Below are 27,560 nucleotides of genomic sequence, written 5' to 3' on the forward strand. Positions count from 1 at the left end.
CTTCCTCCCTTTCTTTCTTTCTTTCTTTCTTTCTTTCATTCCTTCTTTCCCTTCAGGACGACATTGTTCTCCTCAGCCAGCCCTCCTTCAGGTGTGCTCCTTTTCCCCACTGAGCAGGTAAGCCCCACCCAGGAGAGTCTCCATCACCCTCCCTTCTTGCTGTTGTTGTTGTGTCTGACTCATGGCGACCCTATCATGGGTTTCTTCCCCCCCTTGGCAACATTCTTCTCCAGAATGGGTTTGAGGCTGAGAGAGTGTGAAATCTTGCCCAAGGTCACCCAGTGGGTTTGCATGGCTGAGCCAGGATTCAAAAAGCTCCAGAGTCATAGTGGTTTCCACCCAACCCTATCCTATGGGTTTTTCTTCTGGGCAAGGTTCTTCCTCAGAGGGGGGGTTTCCCATGGCTTTTCCCTCTGAGGCTGAGAGAGTGTGTCTTGCCAGGTGCAGCAAGGGAAGCATCCTTTGGAATAACCATGCTTTGCAAAGTGCCCTCCTCTGAGGCTGAGAGTGTGTGACTTGGCCAAGTAGGTTTCCACAGAGAATCAATCATCAGAGCCTGGTCTCCAGAGAGTCTGCCTGTCTTCCTTCGCTCCCTGTCTTTTACATCACAAGTGGCTTGAGCATTGGGCTACAACTCTGGGGAACAGGGTTCAAATGCCCACTCAGTCATGGAAACCCACTGGAGACCCTGGGCAGTTACACTCTCTCAGCCTCAGAGGATGGCAAGGGCAAACCCCCTCTGAACCAGTCTTGCCAAGGAAACCCCATGATAGGTTTGCCTCAGGGTCATGGAAACAACTTGAAGGCACACAAGGACAATATGGAAACAAAGAGAAACCAAGTGCATCTCTCTCCTCTCACCCCTCTGCCTTTGTAAAGGGGGTTGTGGTTTCCAAAGGCGCCCCAGCAGGACTAGTTTTAGGCAACAAGAGGTCTCTACCCCTTCACTAGGAAATCCTCTGGCCCGCTTAATTCATTTTTTAAAAACCAACACTGTTCTCAACATAGGTATCCTAAAGAAAGAAGCGGTCACTGGTACCCCAGCAATACACAGATTGACTCTTTAGGATGACATAGATGCATATGGGATGTTTTGGGCATATAGGTAAATTTCTTATTCTCGTGTATCTCAACATGGAAGTGAAGATTATTATTATTATCCCACCTCTCCAAAATGATTGAGGCGGCCTACAATATTAATAACAAAATTCATCTTCATCTTTAAACAGAAGGTGGATAAGCATGTCTCAGGAGTGCTTTAGATGTGTGTTCCTTGTAGATGGCGCTTGCGGTCCCTTCCAGCCTATGATTCTGCAAATCTCCTTTGCGTTGTAATGGGACTGGAGGATTGGGATGTGACTGCAGGTGAGGTTTGAGCTGTGAGGCTCCTCTTTAAGTCAATTGTGGTCAATTAAGTAAATGGAATTTACTCACTCTGCAGTTAGGTGAGATCATTTTGTAAGAGGAAACTAGCAACAGACTTTAATGCTTTTCTGGGCTTGAAATTGCCCTGTGTGTTTAGTCCTGCTCTTTGAGCATCAAGAGTGGAAAGAAAGTCATTTTCATGGCAGGGGTGTAGCCAGGATTTTAGGAAGAGGGGGGGGGGGGGTCCAGACTAAGTGCCACCATTATATTGGGGCTTGGGTGCAGCGGCGCAGCAGCACACACCATTCATTTTTCTAACGGAAGGGGGGGTCTGGACCCCAAGAACCCCCCCCCCTTGGCTATGTCCCTGTTCATGGAAATGAAACTTCTAATGTGGGAGAGGGGGGTTGAAGGCAGACCCAAAGCATAATGCTGTCTGAAGCAAAAGGCAAGATAGCACCTTCCCTATTTCATGTTCATGGTGCTGAAGAGCGGGGTATAAATACTCTAAATAAATAAATAAATGTTCAAGAGCAAGCCAGATTGGCAACTGAATCTTGCCTCAGCACTGATGACGGGACAGCATCTCCCACAAAATCTGTGGGCAGTTTAGGTGAGTGTAAAACCAGTCATATGGCACATGTAGATGCATCTATTTTGTATCTATTCTGTGCCCATCAACCTTTGCTTGCTAATATCGCTACCTCATTTTAGGACCAGCCTGTGAGGTCATAGTCTTGTACATGTCTAGCTGTGGATAAGCCCCTTCATTGAACTCTATGGGACTCACATCTTAGTAGTACAGTCGGTCCTTCTTATACACGGATTTTTTATACACGGATTCAAGCATACACAGTTTGAAAATGTTCAAAAAAGGTATAAATTTCAAATATCAAACCTTGATTTTCCATTTTTTATTTTTGCTATGCCATTATATTTAATGGGACTTGAGCATACACGGATTTTGTTATACATGGGGGATCTTGGAACCATACCCCAGCGTATAACAAGGGTCCACTGTAATTCCACTTACCTGAGTGTACGTTTTGTTGAATATAATATGACTTACTGGTGAATCAATGGGAGAGGATGTTAATTCTTTAAATATTTTACTGCTCATGTGTTGCGATGTTTTAAAATGGTTTTAAGCCATGGTTTAACAGCATCATTAGCTTATGTTGCAAGCCATGTTGCCTTCCAAACCTGAAAGAAAAGTGGTATCTAACTCAAATTCATAAATTCAGGAATATGCTATTAAAATACCAAATAGGAGAAGATGGCTGCAGCAGTAAAAATAGTTGGTTGTGTGAGTGTCCCCCATGACATACAGCCACTGAGTTTGATACATGCCAGTGTGGTGTAGTGGTTTAAGCATTGGACCAGTGTTCAAATACTGGCTCGGCCATGTAAACTCACTCAGTGACCTTGGGCAAGTCTCATTCAGCCTCAGAGCATGGCAATGGCAAACACTGTCTGAAGAAATTTACCAAGAAAACCCCATCATAGGGTAGCCTTACAGCTGCCATAAGTGGGAAACTACTTGAAGGCACACAACAGCAACAACACATGCTAGGGGCACACTGCAGGACTTTGATCAGTGTCATGCTGACTCTATACCCCTATTAGCCACTTCAGTTGGCAATGGTGTTAGGGTAACAGACTACACAGACTACTTCTGTGGATAAATTCCTTTATCCTGGCCTCTTCTTCCTGGAGAAGAGTAACACGTGGGGTGTGTCAGGGTCCTATCCAGGGCCCAGTATTGTTCATCATCTTTATAAATGACTTGGATGGTGGAAGAGAGAGCATGCTTATGATAAATTTACAGATGACTCCAAGTTAAGTGAGGTAACTAAAATCGCAATTCAAACTTGACAGATTGGAGCCCTAAACTAACAACATTAATTTCAACAGGAATAAACATAAAGTACTACATTTAGGCAGGAAAGGAGCAAATATAGAATGGATGACACATCGTTTGATAATACTTAGCAAATGTAAGAAGTAGCTAGGGCTCTTAGACTGCAGGTTAAACATGAGTGAAAAGTGTAATGCAGCAGTGTAAAAAAAAAAATGCAATTCTGGGCTGCATCAATATGGAGTGCTGTGTCCAGATTAGTCTGGTGCCATTTTATGCTGCTTTGGTCAGATCCCACCTGGAATACAGTATAAAATTTTGTACACCACAGGTCCAAGAAGGATACTGCCAGACTAGAATCTGAGGTCCTGAGGAAGATGAGCAAGAAGACAAATGGCCTGGAAACTAGGCTCTGTGATAAATGGCTTAAGGTACTGGGTATGTTTAGCTTGAGGAAAAGAAGACTGAGTGGTGCTGTGATAGCCTTTTAAAAATATCTTAAAGGATGTGATGTGGAAGATGGAACAAGCTTATTTACTGTTACTTCAAAGGCTAGAGCAGGGGTAGGCAACCTGCGGCCCGCGGGCTGGATGCGGCCCGGCGAGGCCTTGGGACCGGCCCTAGCCCAGTCCTGCCGCCGATTGCCACCGGGGCCTTTGGCATCTCGCGCGCAGGGGCAAGGGGGGCAACTGTCTATAGACGCCTCAGAAACATGCATTTATATTAACATTTTTTTAAATCAGCAATTTTTTTTGCGTGTCCTCCACTTTTTTAAAAAAAGTGTCCACCATTTGAAAATGTTGTCCTACATTTGTCCCAGTTTATTTATTTATTTAAATTCTTTTAAAATATTTAATTTTTTTTTTTTTTTTGGCTTCGGCCCCCCAGTTGTCTGAGGGACAGCAACCCAGCCCCCGGCTCAAAAAGGTTGCCTACCCCTGGGCTAGAGCGTGGAGCAGTGGATTCAAATGGGGAAAAAGAGATTTGACCTAAACATTAAGAAAAACTGATGGCAAGAGTGCTTTGATAGTTGAATAGACTGCATTAGAAGGTGGTGGACTGTCCTTCTTGGAAGATCTTTAAGTAGGAGTTGGATGGCCATCTCTCAGGAGTGCTCTAGCTGTGACTTCCTGCATGGGAGATGATTGGATTAAATGGCCCTTGTCATCCATTCCATCTCTTATTATTCTAGTTCTGTTTGGAGTCTAATGTTTCCTAGATTTGAAATAGGGTTCTTACATGATGCAGAAAAATAATACCACACTGTGCTCAAATAATCACCCTTTTTACAAACAAGAATTTTAAGAAGTTGTATTTCATCAGAATTGTATTCTCAAGTGCCATCACCTGTTTGGGTTGGTAGTGTACAAATCAGTCCCAACCTACAAATTCAAACTGTGGTTTTGGAGCAGTAGGACAAAAATTTTGTGGCCATATTCTTGCTCTTGTTGCAATGTTCCCTTTTCATAGCTTCAATTTGTCTTTGGAACACCGAGCAACTCGAAAAATAAAATGAGATTCTTTCTGTATGTGTGCATGTGCATACCTGTACACATGCATGTGTATATATTCCTTCTAAAAGTTTGCACAAGATTTTAATATGTCATCACAAGTGTTTTAAGGGTAGCAGTAAGTCACCTGTAACTCCTGTACCAGGGGAAGTATGAATATCCCTTAACATTGCAGTTCTAACTATTGTTGTTGTGTGCCTTCAAGTCATTTCCAACTTATGGCAAGCCTAAGGCAAACCTATTGGCGGGGGGGGGGGGGGGTTCTTGGAACGATTTGTTCAGAGGGTATTTTACTTTGCTTTCTCTGAAGCTGAGAGTATAATTTGCCAAAGATCACCCAGTATGTTTCCATGGTTTTGTGGGGATTCAAACCCTCTTCTCCAGAATCATAGTCCCATGCTTAAACCACTACATCAATACTCTCTCAGTTTTAAGTATATTGGGATAGACATAAGTCTTGCTGGGTGCAGTGGAAGTATCTTTTTGAATAAACAAGCTTTACAAAGTGCTGCTGGTCCTACTGGAATCAACGAAATGGAGCAGATTTAAATACAGTTTGCCATCCAAACTGATTTGTAGACTGCAGCCTTCGATCTAATTCCCAAAAGCATCACCCTAATGGAACCCAGTTGAGTTAACCACCAGTCTGAATCATCCATAAATCATCTAACATAATATGCTTCCTGACAGCATAAGTCCTATACATATCTATTCAGAATCAGTAGGAGGGTTACTCCAATGGAAGAGTGCCACAGAAGAAAACATCCCTTTCTTTCACTTATGCTTCCTTATTTGTATGGCATCAGCTCTTGTCTTCAAAGGCTTTAGTCTATCTCTCTTTAAGTACTGATTCTCATTCTTTATGACCTTTCAATATGGGTGTGTTTCTGATAGATGTGTACAGTCTTTAAAACTAGAACCCGGATAGAACAACAAAATAATTGGAAAATTCATATGGGTAGTGTTGATTATGATCATCTTCCTTCTGGGACAAAAATAGGTTTTACAGTTGACAGGGTTTACAACCTATTACACACTGAATGAAAAAGGTCACAGAAGCCTTAGTTTATTTCAAATTGGGGAAGGTTAAAGGGGTATACTCACTATTACTAAAACCTAGCTATGGACTAGGTGTGGCTTGTGCCTGTGCAGAAATAAGTGCTGCATGGTGTTAGATGTGTCACTGCACATAGGAAGGAGCAGAGATGGTGCCTAACTCACCAGGCCTCTTTCCTGAGTTGATTATTCTCACATTTCTTGGATTCAGCAATCATCATTCTGTCTTCTCTGCTTGTTTCTTTTCAAACACCATATTCCTTTAGGATTTGTTGATTCCTTGCCTGTCATGTTGCTATGACAAAGCCATATAAAGATCCCTTTGTTTCCCTAGGATGCCCTACATATCTCAAATGGACTATATAAATACAGTTCTTTAATCCCTGGAAAAGCACTAATCTGAACTAGGAAAACTAGGTCTTCATCATTCAGAGTGCTAGTTCTGCTGGTGAGCCAGCTCGGATATAAATGATGCAAAGATGCTTTTATATCTCAGAACCATTCCATCAAGAGTAATTGGGATGTTGTTGACTTCTTGTTAGGAATTTTTTTTTAAAAAAAAAAATCTTTTACTATTCTCAGAACCTTTGGAATATAGTCTGATTGAGGGGCTGCTTAAACATGTATCTCCATTCTTTTGGCTGTTTATTTTGACCTGTATTTAATTCTGAACTTCTCCATTTTTGACAGTGCTTATTCCTCAAATAACAAAGTTGGAAGGGACCACAAGGGTTTAATCCAATCTCCAACGATTTAGTACAGAACTAAAATTTTCTCTGAACAAGAAGAGTCTACCACCCTCCAGGTCAGTCTAGTCCACTGTCCAACACCTATGATAAAGAAGTTATTCCTAATGTTTGCACAGCGATTGATTTGTTTCTGGGAGTTTGTCTACATGAATTATTTATTCTGAATTTCTACTAGGCTCACTGCATCCTGTTTATACAACACAGGTTCAAACCCCCAAATGTCTTTGTGACATCCGCACCTGATTCAGCCTTTACTCCCCTTAACCTGAATGTTAAAACCTTACCTTTTGCTTGGGTTTTCACCTCTCTGTAGTGATGATGGGTGTCTGCCTTCCCACATGATCCCTGTGAGCTGCCTGGTGCTACTGCTGCAGGTGCAAGTTGCTGTGAGGTGAGAACGAGGCACCCAGCATCAATAACATGGCTGAGCACCTTGTTGTGATCTCAGCAGTGGTGCAGGGTGATGAACGATGATCATGTAGGAAAACAGATGTCCATTGTCTCTGTGGAGAGCACAGGTAATGGGTTGGGGGATTCACAGAGAATTCAGGGCCAGATAAGTCCAGGGGCAGCCCAGAGTATTCTGGCTGGTGAAGAAAAGCCCCTCATCTCTGGGAAAGCAGGAAACAAGTTTGCTCCATCTTCTACATTCCTTCCCTGCAGATATTTCAAGATGCCACCTCTCAGTCTTCTCTTTAACCTGTGCCCCCTTCCAAACATGTTTGGATTATAACTCCCAGAATTCCCCAACCTGATGACTAGAATATTCTAGGAGCTGTAACCTTGGCAGAGGTTATGGAAATTGTAATCCAATACATCTGGAAGTCACCAGTTTGAGGAAGACAAGTGCAAACTGACTCAACTGAAAAGTATTATGTTTTGAGTGATGGGAGATAATATTGAAGTTCTGTAGTGTGTGATCTGTATAGTAGCTTATTGACACATATGTATCATTTAATGTTATGGTGGTAAGGCACAATGCACTGAAGGTTTTCTCAAAGTGATCTTGAAATCCATTAACTTCTCTGGGCCTGCACCCCCCCCTTTTTTTTTTTTTGCAGTAGAGAAATGAAAATAGTTTTTTGTGGGTTTTTCGGGCTATGTGGCCATGTTCTAGAAGTGTTTATTCCTGATATTTCACCAGCATCTGTGGCTGCCATCTTCAGAGAATGTTGGCATAGAAGAGAGCTGGATAGATATACACACACACACACACACACACACACACTGTGTGACTCTTGGTAGGGAGGAAATTCCATGTTAATCTGTGTATTGTTCTGTTGGTTGATGGCAGGGCCTCAGGGTGGAAGGATACGCAAAGGAGGATCAGTGTCTGCTAATTGGTGATCATTATCTGCTGGGAAAGCCCTTGACCCTGGGTGATTTCTCATTTGCATTTGCTGAGTCCTCATTTTGCTATTCTTCAGGACTGGTAGCCAAACTTTGGCGGGATACAGACCGCCCAAAAAGGGCGGTCTGTCCATGCCTTGTTTTGCTGTGCGAGGGAGCCGCAGCGGACAAACCGCGCGGCTCCCTCGCACAGCAAAAAGGACCCGCAAAAAGTGGGTCCTTCTTGCGGCGCCATAAGGACATCGCAGTGCACCAATGGCGCACTTGTGATGTCCTTATGATGTCAGGATGTGCGGACGCTAAGCGTCTATCGCGTCAAAATGGTGGTGCCCGTGTGTACAGGGCACCGCCATTTTGACACCCCGTCATGTGCTAGGGGTGAGGCCAATATGGGCGGTGCGCCCTTGGCCAACACCTAACATGTGACGGGGGCACCGCAAAGGCCCGTTTGGAGAGGGCCTTTGTTCACTTTAAGGGTTTCTTCTTTCCGGTTAAAGTTATCCAGATGTTTATGTATTTCAGTTGTTTCCCTGTGCATTCTGACCTGATAATTGTTGGCATGGTCCAGGATTTCAGTGTTATCAAACAGTATTTTATGCCCTGGATGGTTTATAACATGTTCTGCTACTGCTGATTTTTCCAGCTGACAGAAATGAAAATGTTCGTCACCTGCCTTTTAGGTACTCTCACTCTGCTCTCTCAGCTTCTTCCCTGTGGGCACATTAGTTGGTGGTGACTTAAGTATACACTGTCCCATATTCAAACATCTTTTGCTCTTTCTGTTAGTTTATTTAACAATTCTTAACACAAATTGCAGTATATTGTAAGTGGGTAAGAACAGATTGGGAATGTGGGGAATGTGGCCTCCCAGCATTGTTTTTGAGGCTCCTAGCGGCATGCCAGCCCTCACAAAAATTGGGAAAAATAACTAAAAATCACTAAGTACACCCTCATGTATTTGTCATTGTTGTATGCCTTCAAAGTGACTCTGACCTAGAGTTTTCTTGGCAATATTTGTTTAGAAGAGGTTTGGTCTTCCTCTGAGGCTGAGAGAGAGAGAGTATACTTAATGTCTCCCAGTGAGTTTACAGTGACTGTGTGGGTATTCAAGGCCTGTTCTTGCAGACTCCTAGTCCATCATTCAAACCACTGTACAATGCAATGTGTATAGTGCTATCTCCAGATCAGTTCACTTTATCGATCTGGGGCTGGTAAAGTGTAGTGGAAAATAAAAGCCAAATTCATAAAAACAAAACAGGAAGATTCTCACAGCAGAAAGATTTATACATATAAGAAACCATACTATTTATTATTATAATAATTTATTAGTAGCCAGGGCAAGAAACCATACATTCTCAGAAGATGCCAGCCACAGATATTGGCGAAACGTCAGGAATAAACTCTTCTAGAACATGGCCACATAGCCCAAAAAACCCACAAAAAACTATGAATGCTGGCCATGAAAGCCTTCCACTTCACAAACCTGAATCTGCTTGGAGTGTTTTTATTATTATTATTATTATTATTATTATTATTATTATTATTAACCTTTATTTATGAAGCCCTGTAAATTTACACTGCGCTGTACATGCAATCTTTTTAGTTAGACGGTTCCCTGCCCTCGGGCTTACAATCTAAAAAGACATGACACAGAAGGAGAAGGGAGTGGTGGAGGGAAAGGGTAAGAGGTCCAGCAGTTCCTCTCTACCTCCGAGGCCTGGACCAAGGCAGATGGACTGGAGGGAGGGCTTGGCTTTTTAGATTGCTTTTAGGAGTCTTTAAAGAGTATTTTACTGCATTTTAAAAATGTTTTTATCTTTGCATTATTTTAATTGGTTTTTATTTGTTTATTGCCTGGGGAGTCCTTGTGGGTTGGGAGGCAATAAGAGAAATACTTATATAAAATGAAACTAAATTCCCTTTTTTCTTCTTCCTGGTCACATGGAGGAAGAGGAAGGAAGGGACATCCTGCAAGTCTGCAGTCTTTTCTGTTTGTACACATATCATTAAATCAGGAGTGAGGATTATGTGGCCTGTGGACTGCATTTAATCCTCTTTTTTAATTTTTAAAAATGTTATGCAGGAAGAGACTCCCTGCTGCATCTAACTGATATTGGCGAAATGTTGCCATATTGATGGATTGTAGAAGGTCTTTTTCCAAAACCCAGAATGATGGCACTAAAGGCAGTTGAGAGCTTGTACGTTTTTCGGGGTTTTTTTTAAACATGCAAGCAAACTGAAAATAGCACTAACAGAGAAACTGAATGCTAAAAGGGGAGCAATTGTTTTTGGAAACAATCAGTTTTACTGAGTAATTACAGCTGAGGAAGCTGCAGTATTTTGGGTTTTCTTTTTTTCTTTTTAGTTCACTTTTTATTCTGTTATGTCATTCTCATATAAATATAAAAGTAAACTATTTTATGTAATTAAAGAAAACTCAATAAATATAATTAAAAAACCCAGTAAACCTTCATTAGATGGTGAGACAGGTTAGAGTGGGATCCTAGTCTCTTTCAGACATCTGCAACCTCTCTGTCTAGCCCAGGGGTAGGCAACTTTTTTGAGCCGGGGGCCGGGTTGCTGTCCCTCGGACAACTGGGGGGCTGAAGCAGTGGGGTGGAGCTTCCACCCTCCAGGGGCGGGGCCGCATGCTCCGCCCCCGGAGTGATGATGATGATAATAATAATAATAATAATAATAACAACACTAACAGTTACTAGCATGGAAACTACTAAAATGCAATTCAGAATAGAAGGCTAACCCCCCTCCCCTAAAGAAGCAACCAACCTCTCTCTGGCTTGCTCTTGCTCTTGCTCTTGCTGGCCAGCTGGCTCCTCCTTCTTCCTCCTCCTCCTTTCCCTGCTCTTCTATTCATAGGGAGGAGGGCAGAGGGCAAGGTGGAGCCCGATGCAGGCCTGCTGCAGCCCCTGGAGCCCTGTTGGAGTGCTCCAGGGGCTGCACCGGGCCTCCTAATGGGCGCCGCCATTTTGTTTTTCAAAATGGCGGTCGAAGTCTCGTGTGACCTTTGCCATCCTGAGGTCACGCGAGACTTCGGCTGCCATTTTGAAAAACAAAATGGCGGCCAGAGTGGCGCGAAAACGGGGAAAATCGGCGGCAATCGGCGGCAGGACTGTGCAGGGGCCGGCAGGAAGGCCTTGGCGGGCCGTATCCGGCCCGCGGGCCGCAGGTTGCCGACCCCTGGTCTAGCCACTTTCATGTCTCTATGATCCTGGACCTAGGAATCCACCAGCAGATATAGAGTGCCAGTTGTCTTCTTTTGTCTCAGAGCTAGTAAGAATGTTTACTTTTGAAAATCCCAAATTTAATAAGTCTTGACATAGTTAATGTTTTCTGGCTTATGTTGCTTTCAATGGATCAGCAGGGAATTGAACCCTGGGCTCTAGAGTGGTAGTACAAAGCTCACACCACTACACACTGGCTCTTGTACCTTCCTTGCTCTTATAAAAATGAAAAAGACCTCTACTTATACCTGCATTTATTTTTGAATGAAGTACTATAAGAGCCTCCTGACTGGGAAGTGTTTGGGTGGAGTCTGTTCCCATGGTGAGATATAAGGCTGAGTCTTCATTAGTCCTTCAGGTGCTTTGAGCTTCAAGAAGAGGATAGCACTGGACGACAGGCATATAGTAGAATTTGTGTAGCACAATGTCTTTTGCTTGGTAGTGTTAGGAGATGTCCATCTGGAAGCACTCTTGCCTTTTCTAGTTAGATCTGGATTCTGCAATGCAGTCTCTGACTTCCCTTGAATGTTCCAGCACTCCACCTTGCTTGAGCATTTTAGCTTACCAGGATCAAATCTTTTCTTGGCCCTGGCCCATTGGAGAGTATGTTGAAGACTAGATACAACCCTTGGGGAAAGATTTCCCTCCATCCCCCAAGTGGTGAAATATACACACAAAATTAACTGTGGCCAACGGCATCACTAGGGTTGGCATCACCTCGTGTTATTCCCCACTCATATTGATTTCCTACCATAGCATACCATACAGAATCCTCAGCACTTTTGTCAAGGACCACATCTCTCTTTCTGTCTGCTTTATTAACTGTCCAGCTCTCTCATCCATACATGGTAATAGGGGATACAACAGCTTGCACTATTCTATCTTTCGTGCTTAGTTGTATATCTTTGCACTTTAGAATCTTGTCTAGTTCTTTCATAGCTGCCCTCCCCATTCTTAGCCTCCTTCTGATTTCTTGACTGCAGTTCTGGACAATGTGTCATCCCAGGTATGAGAACTCACAAAATTAAAATTATTAATTTAATTTACAATATCATAAGCACATCCTAAATATATTTATATTTTCATAGTTTAATGTGATTAAAGTGAAAATTTGGTAAAATATGTTTTAGAAGAAAAATTTAAAAGGATAAAATTTTTAAAGAAAACCCTGAGTCCTCTCCTTTCTCCACCCATTGAGCCTTGCACCACTCAATGCCTTCTCTTCCATCAAGCTCCAGGATTTTAAAAGGGACATGGGCAAATGCTACAGCCCATTTCTACCAAAAGACAGAATTTGGGGTGCAGTGGTGTCACCCTTCCCTGGGTGTCACCCAGTGCAGCCTACATCTCCTAGTGACTACTCTGCCTGTGGCAATCCATCACTGAGTGTAGACCTGAGCTTGAAGGGGCTAAAAATTTGGATTCCTCTTCCCAGAATTCTCCAGCCAGCATGGCAGTTAGATGAAGGACTTTGGGAGCTGATATCCAGAATAACAGTTTTTCTATATTCTGGTTAGGTGTCATCGAAAGGCCTTCCTTGGGATGTTTGGTCTAAGGCTAAGCCTTTATTGGTAGTCGGATGTTGTAGAGATCCATTAGGTGTAATATGTATTTGTGAATATTTTTCATTTGGCAATTTAAGCTTTTCTGAAGAGCAATATATATATATATATATATATATATATATATATATATATATATAATTTTAATTGGTATAAATTGAGATACTGATTTAAGTGATGATCGTTCATTAGTGAAAACATGTTAATTGCCACAGTGAAAACTGTCCCCAGTGAGATGGGGTGGAATAGCAGCATGTCCCCTGTTCAGACATGATTGTAATTTGCCAGTGTGTTTCTAATAATGTATGTTAATTAGGCGCTGTTCTGCTGCTCTGATATACTGAGACTTCAGCATTGAATAAAACTGTCCACATTTTCCCTTTTCTTTGTACAGTAAGAATTTTTTTAAAGAAATTGTGAGGACTTCAATGAACTCCACAGCTTCAGCATGAAGCCCTGAAAATCTTTGAAAAGCACAGCGGTAGCATTCTGCATAGTAACAGTTGATTCCTTAGTTCTAAAAATTCCCCAGGTTTTTCCAATGAACCACTCCTTGGGGGTTTTGCTGCAGATGGGCTACTGTTAACCGCTGCTACTTTTTGCAGACTTTTAAACATATTTTCTGCATTCTGATTTTCTTTTCTTCCCAGTCATTGCTGATAATGCCCTAATTCTCCTTACTTTGTAAGATACAGATTCATACTTGCATAAAGGAATATATATATATGAGAATGTGGGTATGGCTGTGTGAGGATATGCTTACTGCTAGAATAGTTGGAAAGTCTGCTACTTGAATTAGCTTCCCACATACTCTTATATCAAGAAGGTTAAACAGCTGACCACAGGAATGTACACATGAATATAAGGGCGTTTCTATACCTTAATGACACTCATCCACCAGCACATATGGAAAGTCCTCAGTACAGAGTGAATCAAAAAGAATTGTACAAAAGTAAAGCTGTTCTAATTTGGTTTTGCACCATTTTTTTTAAATAAAGGTAAAGGTTTCCCCTTTGACATGATTGTCTAGTTTTGTCTGGCTGTAGGAGGCAGTACTCATCTCCATTACAAAGACAAAGGAGCCAGCGTTGTCAAAGATGACTCTGTGGTCACGCGGCCAGCATGACTAACTGGATTACTGCACTACTCTCTTATAGTGCTGCTATTCTGCTTTAACTGCTCTGGCTGGCTCCTGTTGCATTCTGGGATTTTCAGTTTAAATTGGGGTATTTAGAATTCTCAGCCAGAGAGCTCTTAGGTCTCACTGAACTACAAACCCCAGAATGCAGTAGAAGGCAGTCAGAAGAGTAAAAGTAGAATAGCCACCAGGGCTGGGGAGTAGTAGTGGTTTTGGGGTTACTTCTTGCCCTACTCCAGAGTAAGATATTTTTTCTTAATGTTACTCCTCCTACTCCTAATGTACTCTTCAATAAAAAATAAAAATGCTGTTTGCACGTACAATATAATAACAGGAATAAGAAGTAACAAATATATATTTTGACTCTTTATTCTACTCCTGTAAAAACCTCTTACTCCTACTCCCCAGCTGTGATAGCAACACTATAAGAATGTAATGCCATAATGTGGTAGATGCCAAGGCACACAGAACTTGGTTACCTTCCCACCGAAGTGGTACCTATTTGTCTACTTGCACTTTTACATGCTTTTGAACTGCTAGGTTGGCAGAAGCTGGGACTAGTGACAGGAGCTCATTCCATCATGAGGCACTTGGCCTTGAACTGCTGATCTGCTGACCTTGCCATCGTCAGAGTCTGCATCTTAACCACTATAAAATATATATAGATATAGTAGTGCATATGAGGGCCTGGATACTTTGAAGGCACCAGATCCTGTCTGAACTTGGCAACAAAGCAGGATCAGGCCCAGTTTGTCTTTGGAAGAAAGACCAGCAAGGTATACCAAGTGTTGTAGGCTTTCTACAGAGGAAGGCAATGGCAAACCACCTCTGGATATTCACTGCCTAAAAAAAACCCTTGAATTCTTGGGGTCATCATTAGTCAACAGGAGGTTTGAAGGCACGTTATTCCTACAGTAGTGTGTCCTATCTTAGCTTTTAGTAGTCTCTTTAAGATAAAATAAAAGTCCTGGGCAAGGTAAGTGCTATTAATTTCAGTGAGTCTGCTCCAATCATGACTTACTGTATATACTCATGTATAAGTCTACAAATTTTAGTCAAAAAATTTACCCCAAAAAACCTTGAGTTGGTTATCCATGGGTCATTGTAAGTACTATGCATCCATTCTTTTCTTTTTTCTTTTTTAAAGGAACCATCCCCTGGTGAAAGTTAAGAGTATAATTTGTCCTGGTAGCGCTGACCCCCACCCCTCACTTTATTTTCTAATCCATCCAATCTTCAGTATGAACACAAACAGTTATGGCTGCTGGAATTTTGTAAGTTCAAGTTTTACCCTTGATGTATCCACAGGTCATATCAAAATCCATAATTTTAGCCCCAAAACCTGCCCTTGACTTATATGTGAGATCAACTTACAGTTGAGTATAGCAGAAATAATCAAAAAACAAAACAAACAGCTTCATTTATATACCGCTTCATACCAAATTAGCAGCGCCTAAGCGGTTTACAACTGTAAGCTAATTGCCCCCAACAATCTGGGTACTCATTTTAGTGACCTCCTTGAAAGGATGTAAGCTTGAGTCGAGCTTGAGCCCTTTCGCTGGTATTGGACTCGCCACCTTATGGTTTTGAGTGAGTGGCTGCAGTTCAGGCATTTAACCACTGTGCCACCTGGGCTCTTGCTTTAACTGCCCTGTCCTAGGGAATCATTTGAATTGTAATTTATTTTGGCGCCAGAGCTCTCTGACAGATTAGGCTAAATGTCTCACAAAACTACAGTTCCCAGAATTCCTTTGCATTCAGCCAGGGCGGTTAAATCAAACCGGATTATTTCTGCAGTGTGTTTTGAACCTAAGTCACATGGAACCTATTTTATGTTCCTATGTTATATAATTACTATAACATATGAAGGATACTTTATAATGCACGAAACATGCATATATGGAAAATAGGGTAGTTATTCTCACTACAGGTGTAAATATTACACTTCACTTACTACATTTTGTTTAACTATTTGAAAATATTTCTAGATCATATTACAAATGGATTACAGGGAAAGGCAGAAAGACATGGATAAATATAATCACAAAATATAAATGCAATACAGTAAAATATTTACAGGCTGCCAAATCTGTTTACAGGCAACAGGGAAGAAAAACAGTAGCAATCAAATCGTACATTGTAGAACACTATACATGCTTATTTTTCTATATGGTAGTACTTCCAGCATAAATGGGTCCTAAAATGTATTTATCACATGTACACACATTGAATGAAATGACAGTGCCTGAAAAAAGGGGTGATGCACAGAAGGGCCCCATTTTTTCCAAAAGGAGAAATACATATTTTTTATTATTCTTAAAGTGCCCATTCTAAATATATTTTCTCAGGGTGTATCCACACTGCAGAAATAAAGCAGTTTGACACCACTTTAACTGATGTGGCTCAGCTCTGTGGAATTCTGGGACTTGTAGCTTTGTGAGATATTTTGCCTTCCCTATCAGAGAGCTCTGGTGCTACAACAAACTACAGACCCCAGTATTTCATAGCATTGAACTATGGCAGTTAAAGTGGTGTGAAACTGCATTAATTCTGCTGTGTGGCAGCAGCCCAAAATACAACATAATAATTTTCATAAAGTTAATTTCTTCTGTGTGGATGCTTAGGACTATACCCCTGTGTTGACTTACAGTTGATGATTTGGTCACTTTGAGTAAGGAAAGTGTCCTTCCTTCAAGTAACCACAAGGGTCAAGGGGTGGGAGGAAATTTGTTTGGGGGAGAGGGCTGTGTCCCTCATCTTCTCCTGGTACTGCCTATGAGTGAAAGTTATCCCCCCTCCCCTGGTACTCCTTGTTTCATGTCTGTGTGGGTAATATGAAGGTCAATGCTTTCCCTTCATGTGCGTGGTCGGCAATTACTGTTTTTCCCCCAGTATGCCAGCGACTGGTACCATATTTATTCCTTTTGGCTACAAGTCCTTCTTGGGACCAGCAGCCAAGGGCTTGGAAGCTGGCAACACCATTTTGAGTAGCACTGGTGTAGATAGCATATAAAAAATAACCCCCATTTCCTGCCACCTGATAAATAGAAGTCTTAGGCACAACCTTAGGAGATTTGACAAACTTACAGTAACTGAATTTGAATTAATTTATCCTAGGTCAAATATCCTTTTTACTAGGCAACAATAAAAGAGAGTATAAATTATATTTAAGCTTTTATCTCTCTCTTCTCTTTAAATTTGAAATGTATAAATATAGAGCTTTAAATGATTTCCTCTTGCCTTAATATAGCCATGGGCCTTTGTGACCCTCTAAATATTTTAGGTTTACAATTTCCAGCAGTCCTTGCCAGCATACCCAATCATGAAGGATAATGAGAGGTGCAACTGAAAATATCTGGAGGGACACACAGATGCCCATTCAGGCCTAACAGAAAGTTAAATTTGAACCTTAAAGACATACTTGCAAAATTCCTGCTCACTAGCTTGTTTGTGTTAGTTTGTTGCCTTTATTTGTGTTGCTTGGTTATTTTTTTTATTTTAGCTATTTTTGTTGTAATTTGTATAGTAAGCTGCTTGGATTGTGAGAATTGTGTGTGAAAGGATAAAAATTAAATAATACTGTGTTCTTTTCCTTCTTTCTTTCTCTCCCCCCCCCCCCCTTCAGAGCTAAGGGTGGAATGTGTTAGTTCAATACTATGAAATGGTCACTCTGGATACATGGAGTGCATCTACTGGCAAATCACTTTAATGGCTCTGAAGTACCGAAGAAGCTGATCTAAAACAAAGTACCACCAAGATGCCCAGTGAGAGCCTCCAGACCAACAGTGGGCTGGAAGAGCCTGCGTTGAAGGAAAGCAAGGCTGGGATGCAAAGCCCTCACTGCAACTCCTTACGCAGGGCAGTGGCCACTGCAGTGACCTTTGATGGAGAAGCCACCACTGAGAGGAGAAAGAAGAGAAAGAAAGAGCCCCGCCCAGAATCTATCATAGTTTATAGGTCGGGGAATGAAAACAAGGTGGAGGAAGAACAGGCAGATGAGGAAGGGGGTGAGAGAAGTTCTGAGGAAGGCTCCAAATTCTTGGGGCATGCCATAGGAGATGGTAAGTAACTTGCAATAAAAATGGTTTGCTGTTAATAATGCTTGCTTCATTTCCTCCTAAAAGTGGGTTAGGGAAGAGGTTAATGTGTGTTTTTTTATTTCACATTAGACTATGGTTGTCAAATGATGATTTAAGGTTTCTGGGGTTTTTTTTTTAAACATCTGTTTTATGTGCCCAATATTTCTCTAGTTTTGTTGCCTGACATATGTAACTCTTCGTAGTTGCACTAGCACTGATTGCATATAAATGCATTGTGATACTTGAACTTTCATTTTGATTTTCAGGGCCTTTGCTAGCAGTTTCTAGCACTATTTTATTTTCCCTATCATATTGAATTGACACTTTCACTGTACACAACAATTCATTTATTTTTCTTTGCTAGACTCCCAGTTTGACCCCACCATTCTCACTTACTGGACAGCAGCTGTTGCAATTAACAGGGGTCAATTCCCCTATCACCAATGCAATTTTAGGCTGCATCAATAAAAGTATAGTGTCTAGATCAAGAGAAGTAATAGTGCCACTGTACTCTGCTTTGGTTAGGCCCCACCTGTAATATTGTGTCCAGTTCTGGGCACCACAATTCAAAAAGGACATTGAGAAACTGGAGCGTGTCCAAAGGAGGGCAACTAAAATGGTGAAGGGTCTGGAAACCATGCCCTATAAGGAACGACTTAGGGAGCTGGGGATGTTTAGCCTGGAGAAAAGAAGTTTAAGAGATGATATGATAGCCCTGTTTAAATATTTGTAAGGGTGTCACATTGAGGAGGGAACAAGCTTGTTTTCTGCTGCTCCAGAGAACAGGACCAGGAACAATGGATCCAAGCTGCAGGAAAAGAGATTCCACCTCAACATTAGGAGGAACTTCCTGACAGTAAGGGCTGTTCGACAGAGGAACAAACTCCCTCAGAGTGTAGTGGAGTCTCCTTCTTTGGAGGTCTTTAAGCAGAGGCTGGATGGCCATCTGTTGGGGATGCTTTGATTTGGATATCCTGCATGGCAGGGGGTTGGACTGGATGGCCCCTGTGGTCTCTTCCAAGTCTACGATTCTATGATTCTATCCTTGGGAAACAGCTGACTGACATTCCCACATCTCCTCCCTTGAATGATCTACATTGTGACAGGCAAAAGTGGGGTCCCTGTAACAATTCTCCCTCATACCAGAAATCACTTGTGAAAAAGAGGGTGGAAACAGCCCAAACAACAGGAAAACAGACTACTATCAGTCACAGTGGCTGCTTCCTGGTAAATTGGGATTGGGATTTTCATGGTCCCAAGATATCCCCTGAACTACATAGGGATTGTAAATTCAAAAAAGTCACGAATGTGTAACTCTAGGACACACAGTAATAATTGCCCAAGTGGATTGCAGCCAATATATTACATTACATTATATTATTATATTTTGTGTATGTATGTGTATTAAATATATATATTGAGGAGTCATTGCTCTCTTTGTGAAATATCTTTGATGCTATCACTCTTAATATTCTGTTTTTGGTGGCAGGCAAGGATATTTCTATTTAAACAAGGCTTCAGCCTTTAGCTGGCTGGGATAAAAGGATATGCAATGAGTTTTTAAATATGTTAGTATGTATTTTATGTGTTTTTAATTGTTTTAAGGTAATATCTTTAAAGTATTATTTTTATTGGGATAATAATTTAATGTTTTTTTTAATTTTATACCACAGATTATTTTAGCTATTTTGTGTTAACTCATATTGTAAGCTATTTTGAATCCCATTTTAGGAGAAAGGCAAGATCAAATTAAATAAATACTTGTATTCATATATTATTGGGAATTGCCATTCTGCATATGAGTTGTGAGGCTTAGGTTCATGAAATGGACCAGACACAAGGTTTCTCCAGTTTATCTCTTTTTCATAAGTAAAATCAGTTAAAATGGAATGAAGTTGTGGTCATGTCATGATGACAGGGCTGGGTTATCAATAGTTCAGCTGATGCAATTACTGAAAAATTCTCCCTGGTTTGGGAGCCAAAGGTTGAAGGAGAAACATATAATTTGTTTTCTGTCTTCAGTAATTTCCAAAAATTCCTGATGCTTCTGTTATCATCAGCATTTTGTGTGTTACTCGAGTAACTGAGGAAAATTGTATTGGATCAGGCTGTTCATCTCACTGAAGCTGCAGGTGGCCTGTGTGATGCTTAAAATTCATAGCCTTCCAACATTACCCTCTGACCAACTGAGTATATTGCTTTGTGTTAGGACTTGCATGAGTCTAAAATGAGTCAGTACCAGTTATACAAATTATGAAAATGTCCCAAGTTAGAAATTTATCCTATATCTGTACCTCCTATTATTATTATTATTATTATTATTATTATTATTATTATTATTGCATATATATTATTAGTTGATAAGGTTCAATGTGTTTTAAGTAATTATAATTAAGTGTATTTCAAATAATTATAAATAGGTATACAAGTTGAGTCCCCTTTATCTGAGTCCCATTTATTTGAAATACTCAGAAGTGTTTTGGATTCTTTAATATTTGCATATACATAATGAGGTATCTTGGAGATAAGTCGGAAATGACTTGAAAGCACACAACAGCAACAGCAACCTCATTGTGCACAAATTAAAAATCTAGATTGCTTTTTGCCTTTAATAAATTTTCTTTGTCTTCCTAGGTTCTTGGGCTATGCCTTTAGACAGCAGGTATGTCACTTTAACTGGGACCATCACAAGAGGAAAGAAGAAAGGCCAGATGGTAGATATCCATGTTACTCTCACTGACAAAGAGCTGCAGGAGCTGGCTAGATCAAAAGAGCCTCCAAAACCAGAAATGCCTGAAGGAAAAAAAGCTTGTCAGATTGGGCTGGATAAGGGCCCTCATGTCCTCCTCTGGAGCTTTGCTTGTCTCCCTGTCATCTTTATCATGTCCTTTGTGGTTTCTTTTTACTATGGGACTATCACTTGGTACAATGTCTTCCTAGTGTATAATGAAGAGAGAACCTTTTGGCACAAGATAACCTTCTGTCCATTTCTAATTATCTTCTACCCTATCATCATCATGGTGGTTTCCCTCTCCTTGGGCCTCTACACAGCACTGACCCAGATCTCTTGGGCCTTTGGGGATTGGTGGCATGCTGTGAGGGATATGGAAAAAGGATTCTGTGGCTGGCTATGCAGCAAGATAGGCTTGGAAGACTGTTCTCCCTATAGCATTGTTGAGTTGCTAGAATCTGACAATATCTCAGGTAGCATGTCAGCTAAGGGTTCAGCTCAAGGTGAAGAGATTTCAGCTGTCTGATCCTTCCCTTGAGTGAAGCTTGACTGTTCATGTTCACAAATGGAATGACTTGAGGAAGCACACACAGACATTTAGTCTTTGGGAATAAAATTCTCCCAGCCAACTAGAACATTCAGGAAAGCCACAGTGTTCTTCATGGAAAGTGCCACTTTCAAAATACAGGGAAGGGGATGACACTATACTCCTCCTCTTGTCAAAAAGTACCTTTTTGTAGAAAGCAAGAATGTCCATGGAGAGCCAGCCTGGTTTAGTGGTATGAGTATTGACCAGGACTTGGGGAAAGTAATGTTCAAATTCCCACTCAGCCTGGAAACACACTGGGTGACCCTAGGCAAGTCATGCTTTCAGCCTGAGAAGGAAAGCAATGGCAAATGTCCTCTGAATAAATCTTTCCAAGAAAAACCCATGATAGGTTTGCCATAAGTCATAGATGACTTGAAGGTACATAACAACAACAAGCATGTCCAGGAGTTGAGCTCTATCTGGTTGTATTTTTAAATACTTGCTTGTGTTCAACATGAACTAGTGCAGGGCTTGACCTGCCATTTCAAGATGCAGGTGAAGGAACCTATGTTTACATGAACCAAATATATCACACATAACTAAGAAGACCAGGCTGGAACTTCTTTTTCCTGCCATACTTGTTTCCTATGTGCCATTTTTTTTTAATGTATCTTTCTTTAATGAAGAACTTTCAGACATTCAACCCCTGCTTCCCATCCCACAGCCTGGTATGATTTAGTCCAAGAACAGTTTTAGTATCCAGTTCTCCGGACTGCACGAAGTTTACAGTCATCCCTCCATATTCACCTATTTTTTTATCCATGGATTCAAGCATCCACGGATTGAAAATATTCCAAAAAATATAAATTTCAAAAAGCAAACCTTGATGTTTTATATAAGCTTTGCCATTTTATATAAGGGACACAATTCTACTATGCCATTGTATTTAATAGGACTTGAGCATCCATGGATTTTGGTATCCACTGGGGGACCTGGAACCAAACCTCAGTGGGTACCAAGGGCCCTCTGTACTTTGTGATTCTTAAATGAACAAGAAGTACCCAATATGCTGGGCAATAAATCCTCATTCCTTGTAACATAAACACTAAAAACTGGTTTATAATGCTGCTGATCTGATTGGCATTTTTTGTTGCAGTTTATTAAAGCACATTGTTGATTGCTGAAGATTCTGTTTGATACGGGTTTCTTGGTGGGGAGGAAAGAATGCAAAAAGAACAGCCCTGCAAAATAGATCTTCCAGTGTAAATCTGCTGATGCATCTTACTGGTTGATGCCTGCCTCTCATTTTGCTGAAAATCAGAGGCTGCCAGATGCTGACAGTTGCAGTCTATAATGTGCTTACCTGGTAGTAAGTCCCATTAAGGCAGTCCTTCCAATGCAGTTAACCGTCGTGATGCAGGCACTGTTGAATAAATAAGAAATACCTTTGCTTGGGGGAAAAAGTGGGGAAACTGCGGACTATGTTAGGCTTTCTCCATTTCGTCCCACATCTTCTATTTTCTCTGTGGTCCTTATATGATTGCCACCAATTTAAAATATGCATAACATTTGTTAAAAGATGCTGGCTCTAGCATCTGGTGTAATCTGTGAGTACAAAGCCAAAATAAATCGGGAACTGGGGGTGAAGAGAGAGAACTTGTACAAAAATAGAAAATGCACTAGTGAAAATGAATGTGTGTTTGTATAGATTGTTAGCACGAGCCTTATTGTTTCACAGAATATACAATGGGTGGGGAAGGGAGATTATGCCATAAATTGTACATTAGAATGCCCCATGTGACCATTTATATGGGACAAATACTGAAGTATTTTTGGGTGGGTAGTAACACATCATCTACAGAAATCATTCATTTTCGTATGAGAGATGTATTATGGAGCGTTCTTACTTTGTAGTCTTCAGACTATGGGTTTCTGTGAAATAACAAGACTCAGCCCAATTACTGGTGCTAGTTATATTGCCTTCTGGTGCTATTTGCCTTTCTCCTTAAATATTATAGACTCTTTTCTCTTATGATGCAGCTTAAGTTGCCTACTATTGCAAAGTTTCTGTAAAGCCTACTGACTTTCATAGAATCATGGAGTTGGAAGAGACTTTGTTAAAAGCCATGCTGTAGTTGAAAAGCACAATGTTCCTTCTTTATTCAGTTCACAAACAATTGCTGATTGTATGCCATTGAGTGTATACAAAGGTAATATTATTTAAGAAATGGAACCTCTCTTCAAGTGTACTCATCGTTTTTTTCTCCTGATCAACCTTGAAGAGGGAGATAGAGAAATAGTTTTGCAAGTTTGCAGAAGAAGTCATCGGTTCGTTGCCTGTGCTAACTGGACACTTAAAGAACATATGTGTATACAGTGTTCTGATACGTTTTTCCTTGGAAAGATGTATACCCTGGCTGAAGTATACTGAGTGGAGTTGGCTGTGCAAGGTGGATGACTTAGTAAGTATTTCTGTAGTATATAGATGAACCAGTTTCGTCCAGTGGTCTTGGTTTCGTCCTATGGAATCCTGGGACTTGTAGTGTGGTGAGGTAGTTGGTATTCTCTGTTTCAGGGGTATGGACTAGAGCTCTCTAGCAGACTACAGGTATAATTCAGTTGATAAAGTTGGTGTGTTCCTTGACATTACCTCTTTAACAGAAAATTTGGTACCAGAGACAGAAATAACATGGAAAGATGGACCGTTCAACATGTTTCAGCAAACTTTTAAATTAGAACTAGCAGTATATATGTGTGGGTGTGAAACGGAACAACACTGTCAGATAAGCCTTGCATAAGTAAACAAAAACATTCTGAATCTTCTAGAGGTCACCTGAAGGCTATTTTTGAAATATATCCAGAGATGGCATTTTCTTTCATCAGCCCTAATTTTTCTTAGGATTTCTTATGGAAAAAACTATTATGTATCTAATGAAAGCTGTATATGTTTTAACATGCTGGGATTAGCTGCCGAAGCATGGTCGCCATCCCCTTTTCTTTCTTTAGCTGTTCCTGCATGCTCAGTAAGTATTCCAGAGGCAGCAGCTATTTACCTTGTGTATTGTAAGCAGGCACACACAGCTACATTAGGATCAGCTAGAACAGAATCCTGCACTTTTCCCAGCTCAAGCTTTCAAGCCTGTGTTTCTCCAACCCTCCTTCCCTCCTCTTAATGCTGATGTTGCTAAAAAATAAAAACAACTTCCAGCTAGACAGAGGACAAGGTGGGAAAGGGGTGGCTGAACAGAAATAAAAAAGACTTTGTAAAAAGGAACTTCTTTACCAAATTGCAACAAAATTAAGAATATACAAGCAGTGACACCTTTATTGACCCAACTCCAAAGCATGAAATACATTATGCAGGCTTTTGAAGCTTCACTGGCTTCTTTGTCAGGCACGGATATTAAAAACCAGATGGGAAGAATGGTGGCAGTGTCAGTCACAGGTTTATATTCTGCCTCAGATCTCAGTTAAGATGATATTGAAGGATTTTAGTTCAGACAGAGGCTATATGTTGCATTGGCCATGGAAGGACTAGGCCAAAGAACAATAAAAGAGATAATACATGTTCAGCTCTATTAGACACAGAAAAGTAACTTCTGAGATACAGTTGTCCATGTCCTGTGTGAAGCTGTCTGCTCCTTTCTTAGGCTCTGGGTGGCTCCTTTTTTGCGGTGTCATAAGGGCTGTGATGCAACCCTATGATGTTGCTTCTGCCGAGAGGTGCCTGTGTGCGGCGCCACAGCTGTGCAGCTGTGGCACCCGCTGTGTGGACATGCGCGCACACCTGTGATGTCACTAGGGCTGGGTGCATCTGGATGCCCAGCCCTATTGACCCCTAATATCACCGCAATGTGCCTGTCTATACCGGGCCTTAGGCAGAGCAGATTGAGTTTCTCAAGGTGTCTCTGTACTGTTACATCTGGATAAACTTAAATGAAATTGTTTCTGCTGCTAATGGGAGTTTAACTTGTACTACCTGCCTATTGTTTTGTTGCATGGCCAACACAGGCAGCTACCCCGAATATATATTTTTCTTAGACGTGCTGCTATTCCACTGTTACTGCTCTGGCTGCCTCCTATTGCATTCTGGGGTTTGTAGTTCAGCTCTCTGGCTGAGAATTCTAAATGCCCCTCCCTAAATTGCAAATCCCAGAATGCAACAGGAGACAGCCAGAGTAATAAAAGTGGAATAGCAGCACTGTAAGAAGGACTAGTGTGGTAATCTCCTATATGAAACACTTTATTAACTGAGACGTGCTTGCATGCCAAATATTTCACCAAACTAGAAAATGCAGGAAGGATGCCATAGGATGGAACTGTGGCAGTTAAAGCAGGATCACCTGTGGACATAGTCTGTTTGATTCACTGGTTTGTCTGTCCTTTACACTGTAAAGGAGATAAGTAGGGCCAGCCCTGCAGTTCAACAGACGGGCACAATCACTTCAGGCAGCTGACAAGAACAGCAAATTTTGTTTATCAGCAATTATTCATTATTTATTTTGTGGTGGCAGGGGGAGTGGGAATTCAGGGATGTTTCTGCCTCATAGGTCAAAACTTGACCAGTCATGTGCACTGCACCTTGGCCAGTGGGATTGGGATTGGCCTCTCCACCTCATGCAAAAAAATGCTTTGGGACAGTCCTGGTGGGACAAAGTTGGAGAAAAATTCACCACGTCTCCAGTATTAATGCTACATCTGTATGTATCTATTGTTACCTTGTATTTCCCCAAAGACGTTTACTAACTGAATATGTATAGTTATTCTTCCTTTTGTACTGGGAGATATAAAGGTGCTTTTCTTAATATTTATCTGATTTCCACCTCTCTGTCCTTGATCTCCAGCCTCAAAGTGTACCATAGTTCTACCTTGCTCTATTCGTATTAAAGTGCTGTTGATAGTATCTTTGTATCTATTGCTGCTTTATTCTTTCGCATGTTTCCCTTCAGTTTTCTTCTTTTTCCTTCATTCTCTCTCTTTCCTCTATACACTAAGTATTCCTGTACAGAGACTCAGGCCAACTTGATTTCCTGGCTTTTAAGTCCCAATTCAGTTGTCATTGCACATTCTAAAGCATTTTTGTTACTAAGGCCAAGCAACAGCAGAAAACACAAGAGATGAAGCATAGAAGATTTATGAATTGCTGCTCAGGCTTTAAAGTCTGTCTGTGGTTATTTCAATACCAAAAGAATCTATCAGTATCTTAGCTGTTTTTTTAATAGAAGGAGCATTTGAATGAATTACAATGAGAATAAAAGGGGTTTTGTTTCTGATAAAAATTCCTTTGTTAAGCCTGGGATTTAGAACACAACAGCTAGTTGTGGAAATGCCTAAACCTTTTATATATTTATGTTGGAGGCAAAGAATATACATTATATAAATAAATAAATTTGCTTTGGCAAGTCTCATTTTTATAACATACATTCTTGAAATGATAGGAACTTTCAGTTACAGAGAATATATTCCAGATTTAGTCATACTTAGAACAGATCTGTTCAAATCAATGGAGCTGAAGATAGTCATACATAAATTAAGTTCCATTGATTTCAAAGCATGATATAGCCCATTGTCACTATCGGGAGAAACGAAAATAAGACTTTCTGGTTTATATACCTGCACCTTTACCCTAATCTAGGCAAATAAGGAGTAGTATCTTTCTATAGGCTCAAGCATTGTTTCATCCCAAACTAGCTAATTGGTTTTCTGTGACCATTAGATAAAAGTTCTTAGGTCAAACTGGGTAGCATTCCTAGTATAATAGAAATCTCTTTTCATTGAAATTGTATTAGTAAGTTTAACATAACAAGTAACATTAATCACTATTTCCCAACACACTCAGCCCTAAAATTATCCTTCAGCAACACTGTTTATCAAATTATCATTGACTCTACAACATACAGTTCAGGCTTGCAAAGCAAACTATCCTAACACACTAAAGCAAGATGTTGGGACAGAGAGCTGGAGTGAATGGAACAGTGAAAGTGGCTTTTGAGTTGCAGTTTACATATTCCTTCATAGATCTGGGTTCACTGTCATACAGTTCCAAGAATATTTAGGCAAACACATATTTTCCTATTGCCTCCCATCTTTTATGGCTTCATCCAAGAATTACTCATTGTTCTACAAGTGGTGTAGTCAGGGACTTACATGTTCTATGTGTATGTTCACCATGTCTCCCTTTAGAACCAAAAGTTTATGTCCCTCTCCAATTCCCACTTCACTGGTTAGCATTCATAAGACCAGACCTATCTCACCCAACAGTGTTTCCACAGCCCAGACCTGGACACAATATTCCAGTTGGGGCCTGACCAGAGCAGAATAGAGTGGCACTATTGGTTCCCTTGATCTAGACACTCCAATGGACAGTTAAAGATTCTTAGCTGGTTTCCA

The 27,560-nt window shown here is 40.9% G+C and overlaps 1 protein-coding gene across 6 annotated transcripts; it reads left to right on the plus strand.

Moving 5' to 3' along the window:
• Nucleotides 1-19: 19 nt before the first annotated feature.
• Nucleotides 20-26,009, plus strand: LOC149314002 (transmembrane protein 169-like). 6 transcript variants are annotated; one of them, XM_089520351.1, is made up of 5 exons: nucleotides 20-117; nucleotides 6,481-6,595; nucleotides 14,979-15,105; nucleotides 17,457-17,892; nucleotides 20,545-26,009. In XM_089520351.1, the coding sequence occupies exons 4-5, from the start codon at nucleotides 17,589-17,591 to the stop codon at nucleotides 21,165-21,167; spliced, it is 927 nt and encodes a 308-aa protein (XP_089376477.1). In that variant the 5' UTR covers nucleotides 20-117; nucleotides 6,481-6,595; nucleotides 14,979-15,105; nucleotides 17,457-17,588; the 3' UTR covers nucleotides 21,168-26,009. The 6 variants fall into 6 exon arrangements, with proteins under 6 accessions (XP_089376477.1, XP_089376474.1, XP_089376475.1 ...); XM_089520348.1 differs by lacking the exon at nucleotides 14,979-15,105; XM_089520349.1 differs by lacking the exons at nucleotides 20-117; nucleotides 14,979-15,105 and adding an exon at nucleotides 1,341-1,365.
• The last annotated feature ends 1,551 nt before the right edge of the window (nucleotides 26,010-27,560 follow it).

The sequence above is a fragment of the Sceloporus occidentalis genome, unplaced genomic scaffold (assembly GCF_023333645.1).
Source record: "Sceloporus occidentalis isolate IW3139 unplaced genomic scaffold, rSceOcc1.0.p SCAF_4, whole genome shotgun sequence".
In the NCBI taxonomy this organism is placed as follows: domain Eukaryota; kingdom Metazoa; phylum Chordata; class Lepidosauria; order Squamata; family Phrynosomatidae; genus Sceloporus; species Sceloporus occidentalis.

What these genes read in the sequence shown, in the direction of transcription:
- LOC149314002 (XM_089520351.1), top strand. Translation starts at nt 17,589, where the DNA reads ATGCCCAGTGAGAGCCTCCAGACCAACAGTGGGCTGGAAGAGCCTGCG. An exon ending in GGGGCATGCCATAGGAGATG is followed by an intron (nt 17,893 to 20,544) that starts GTAAGTAACTTG and finishes TTGTCTTCCTAG; the next exon opens with GTTCTTGGGCTATGCCTTTA.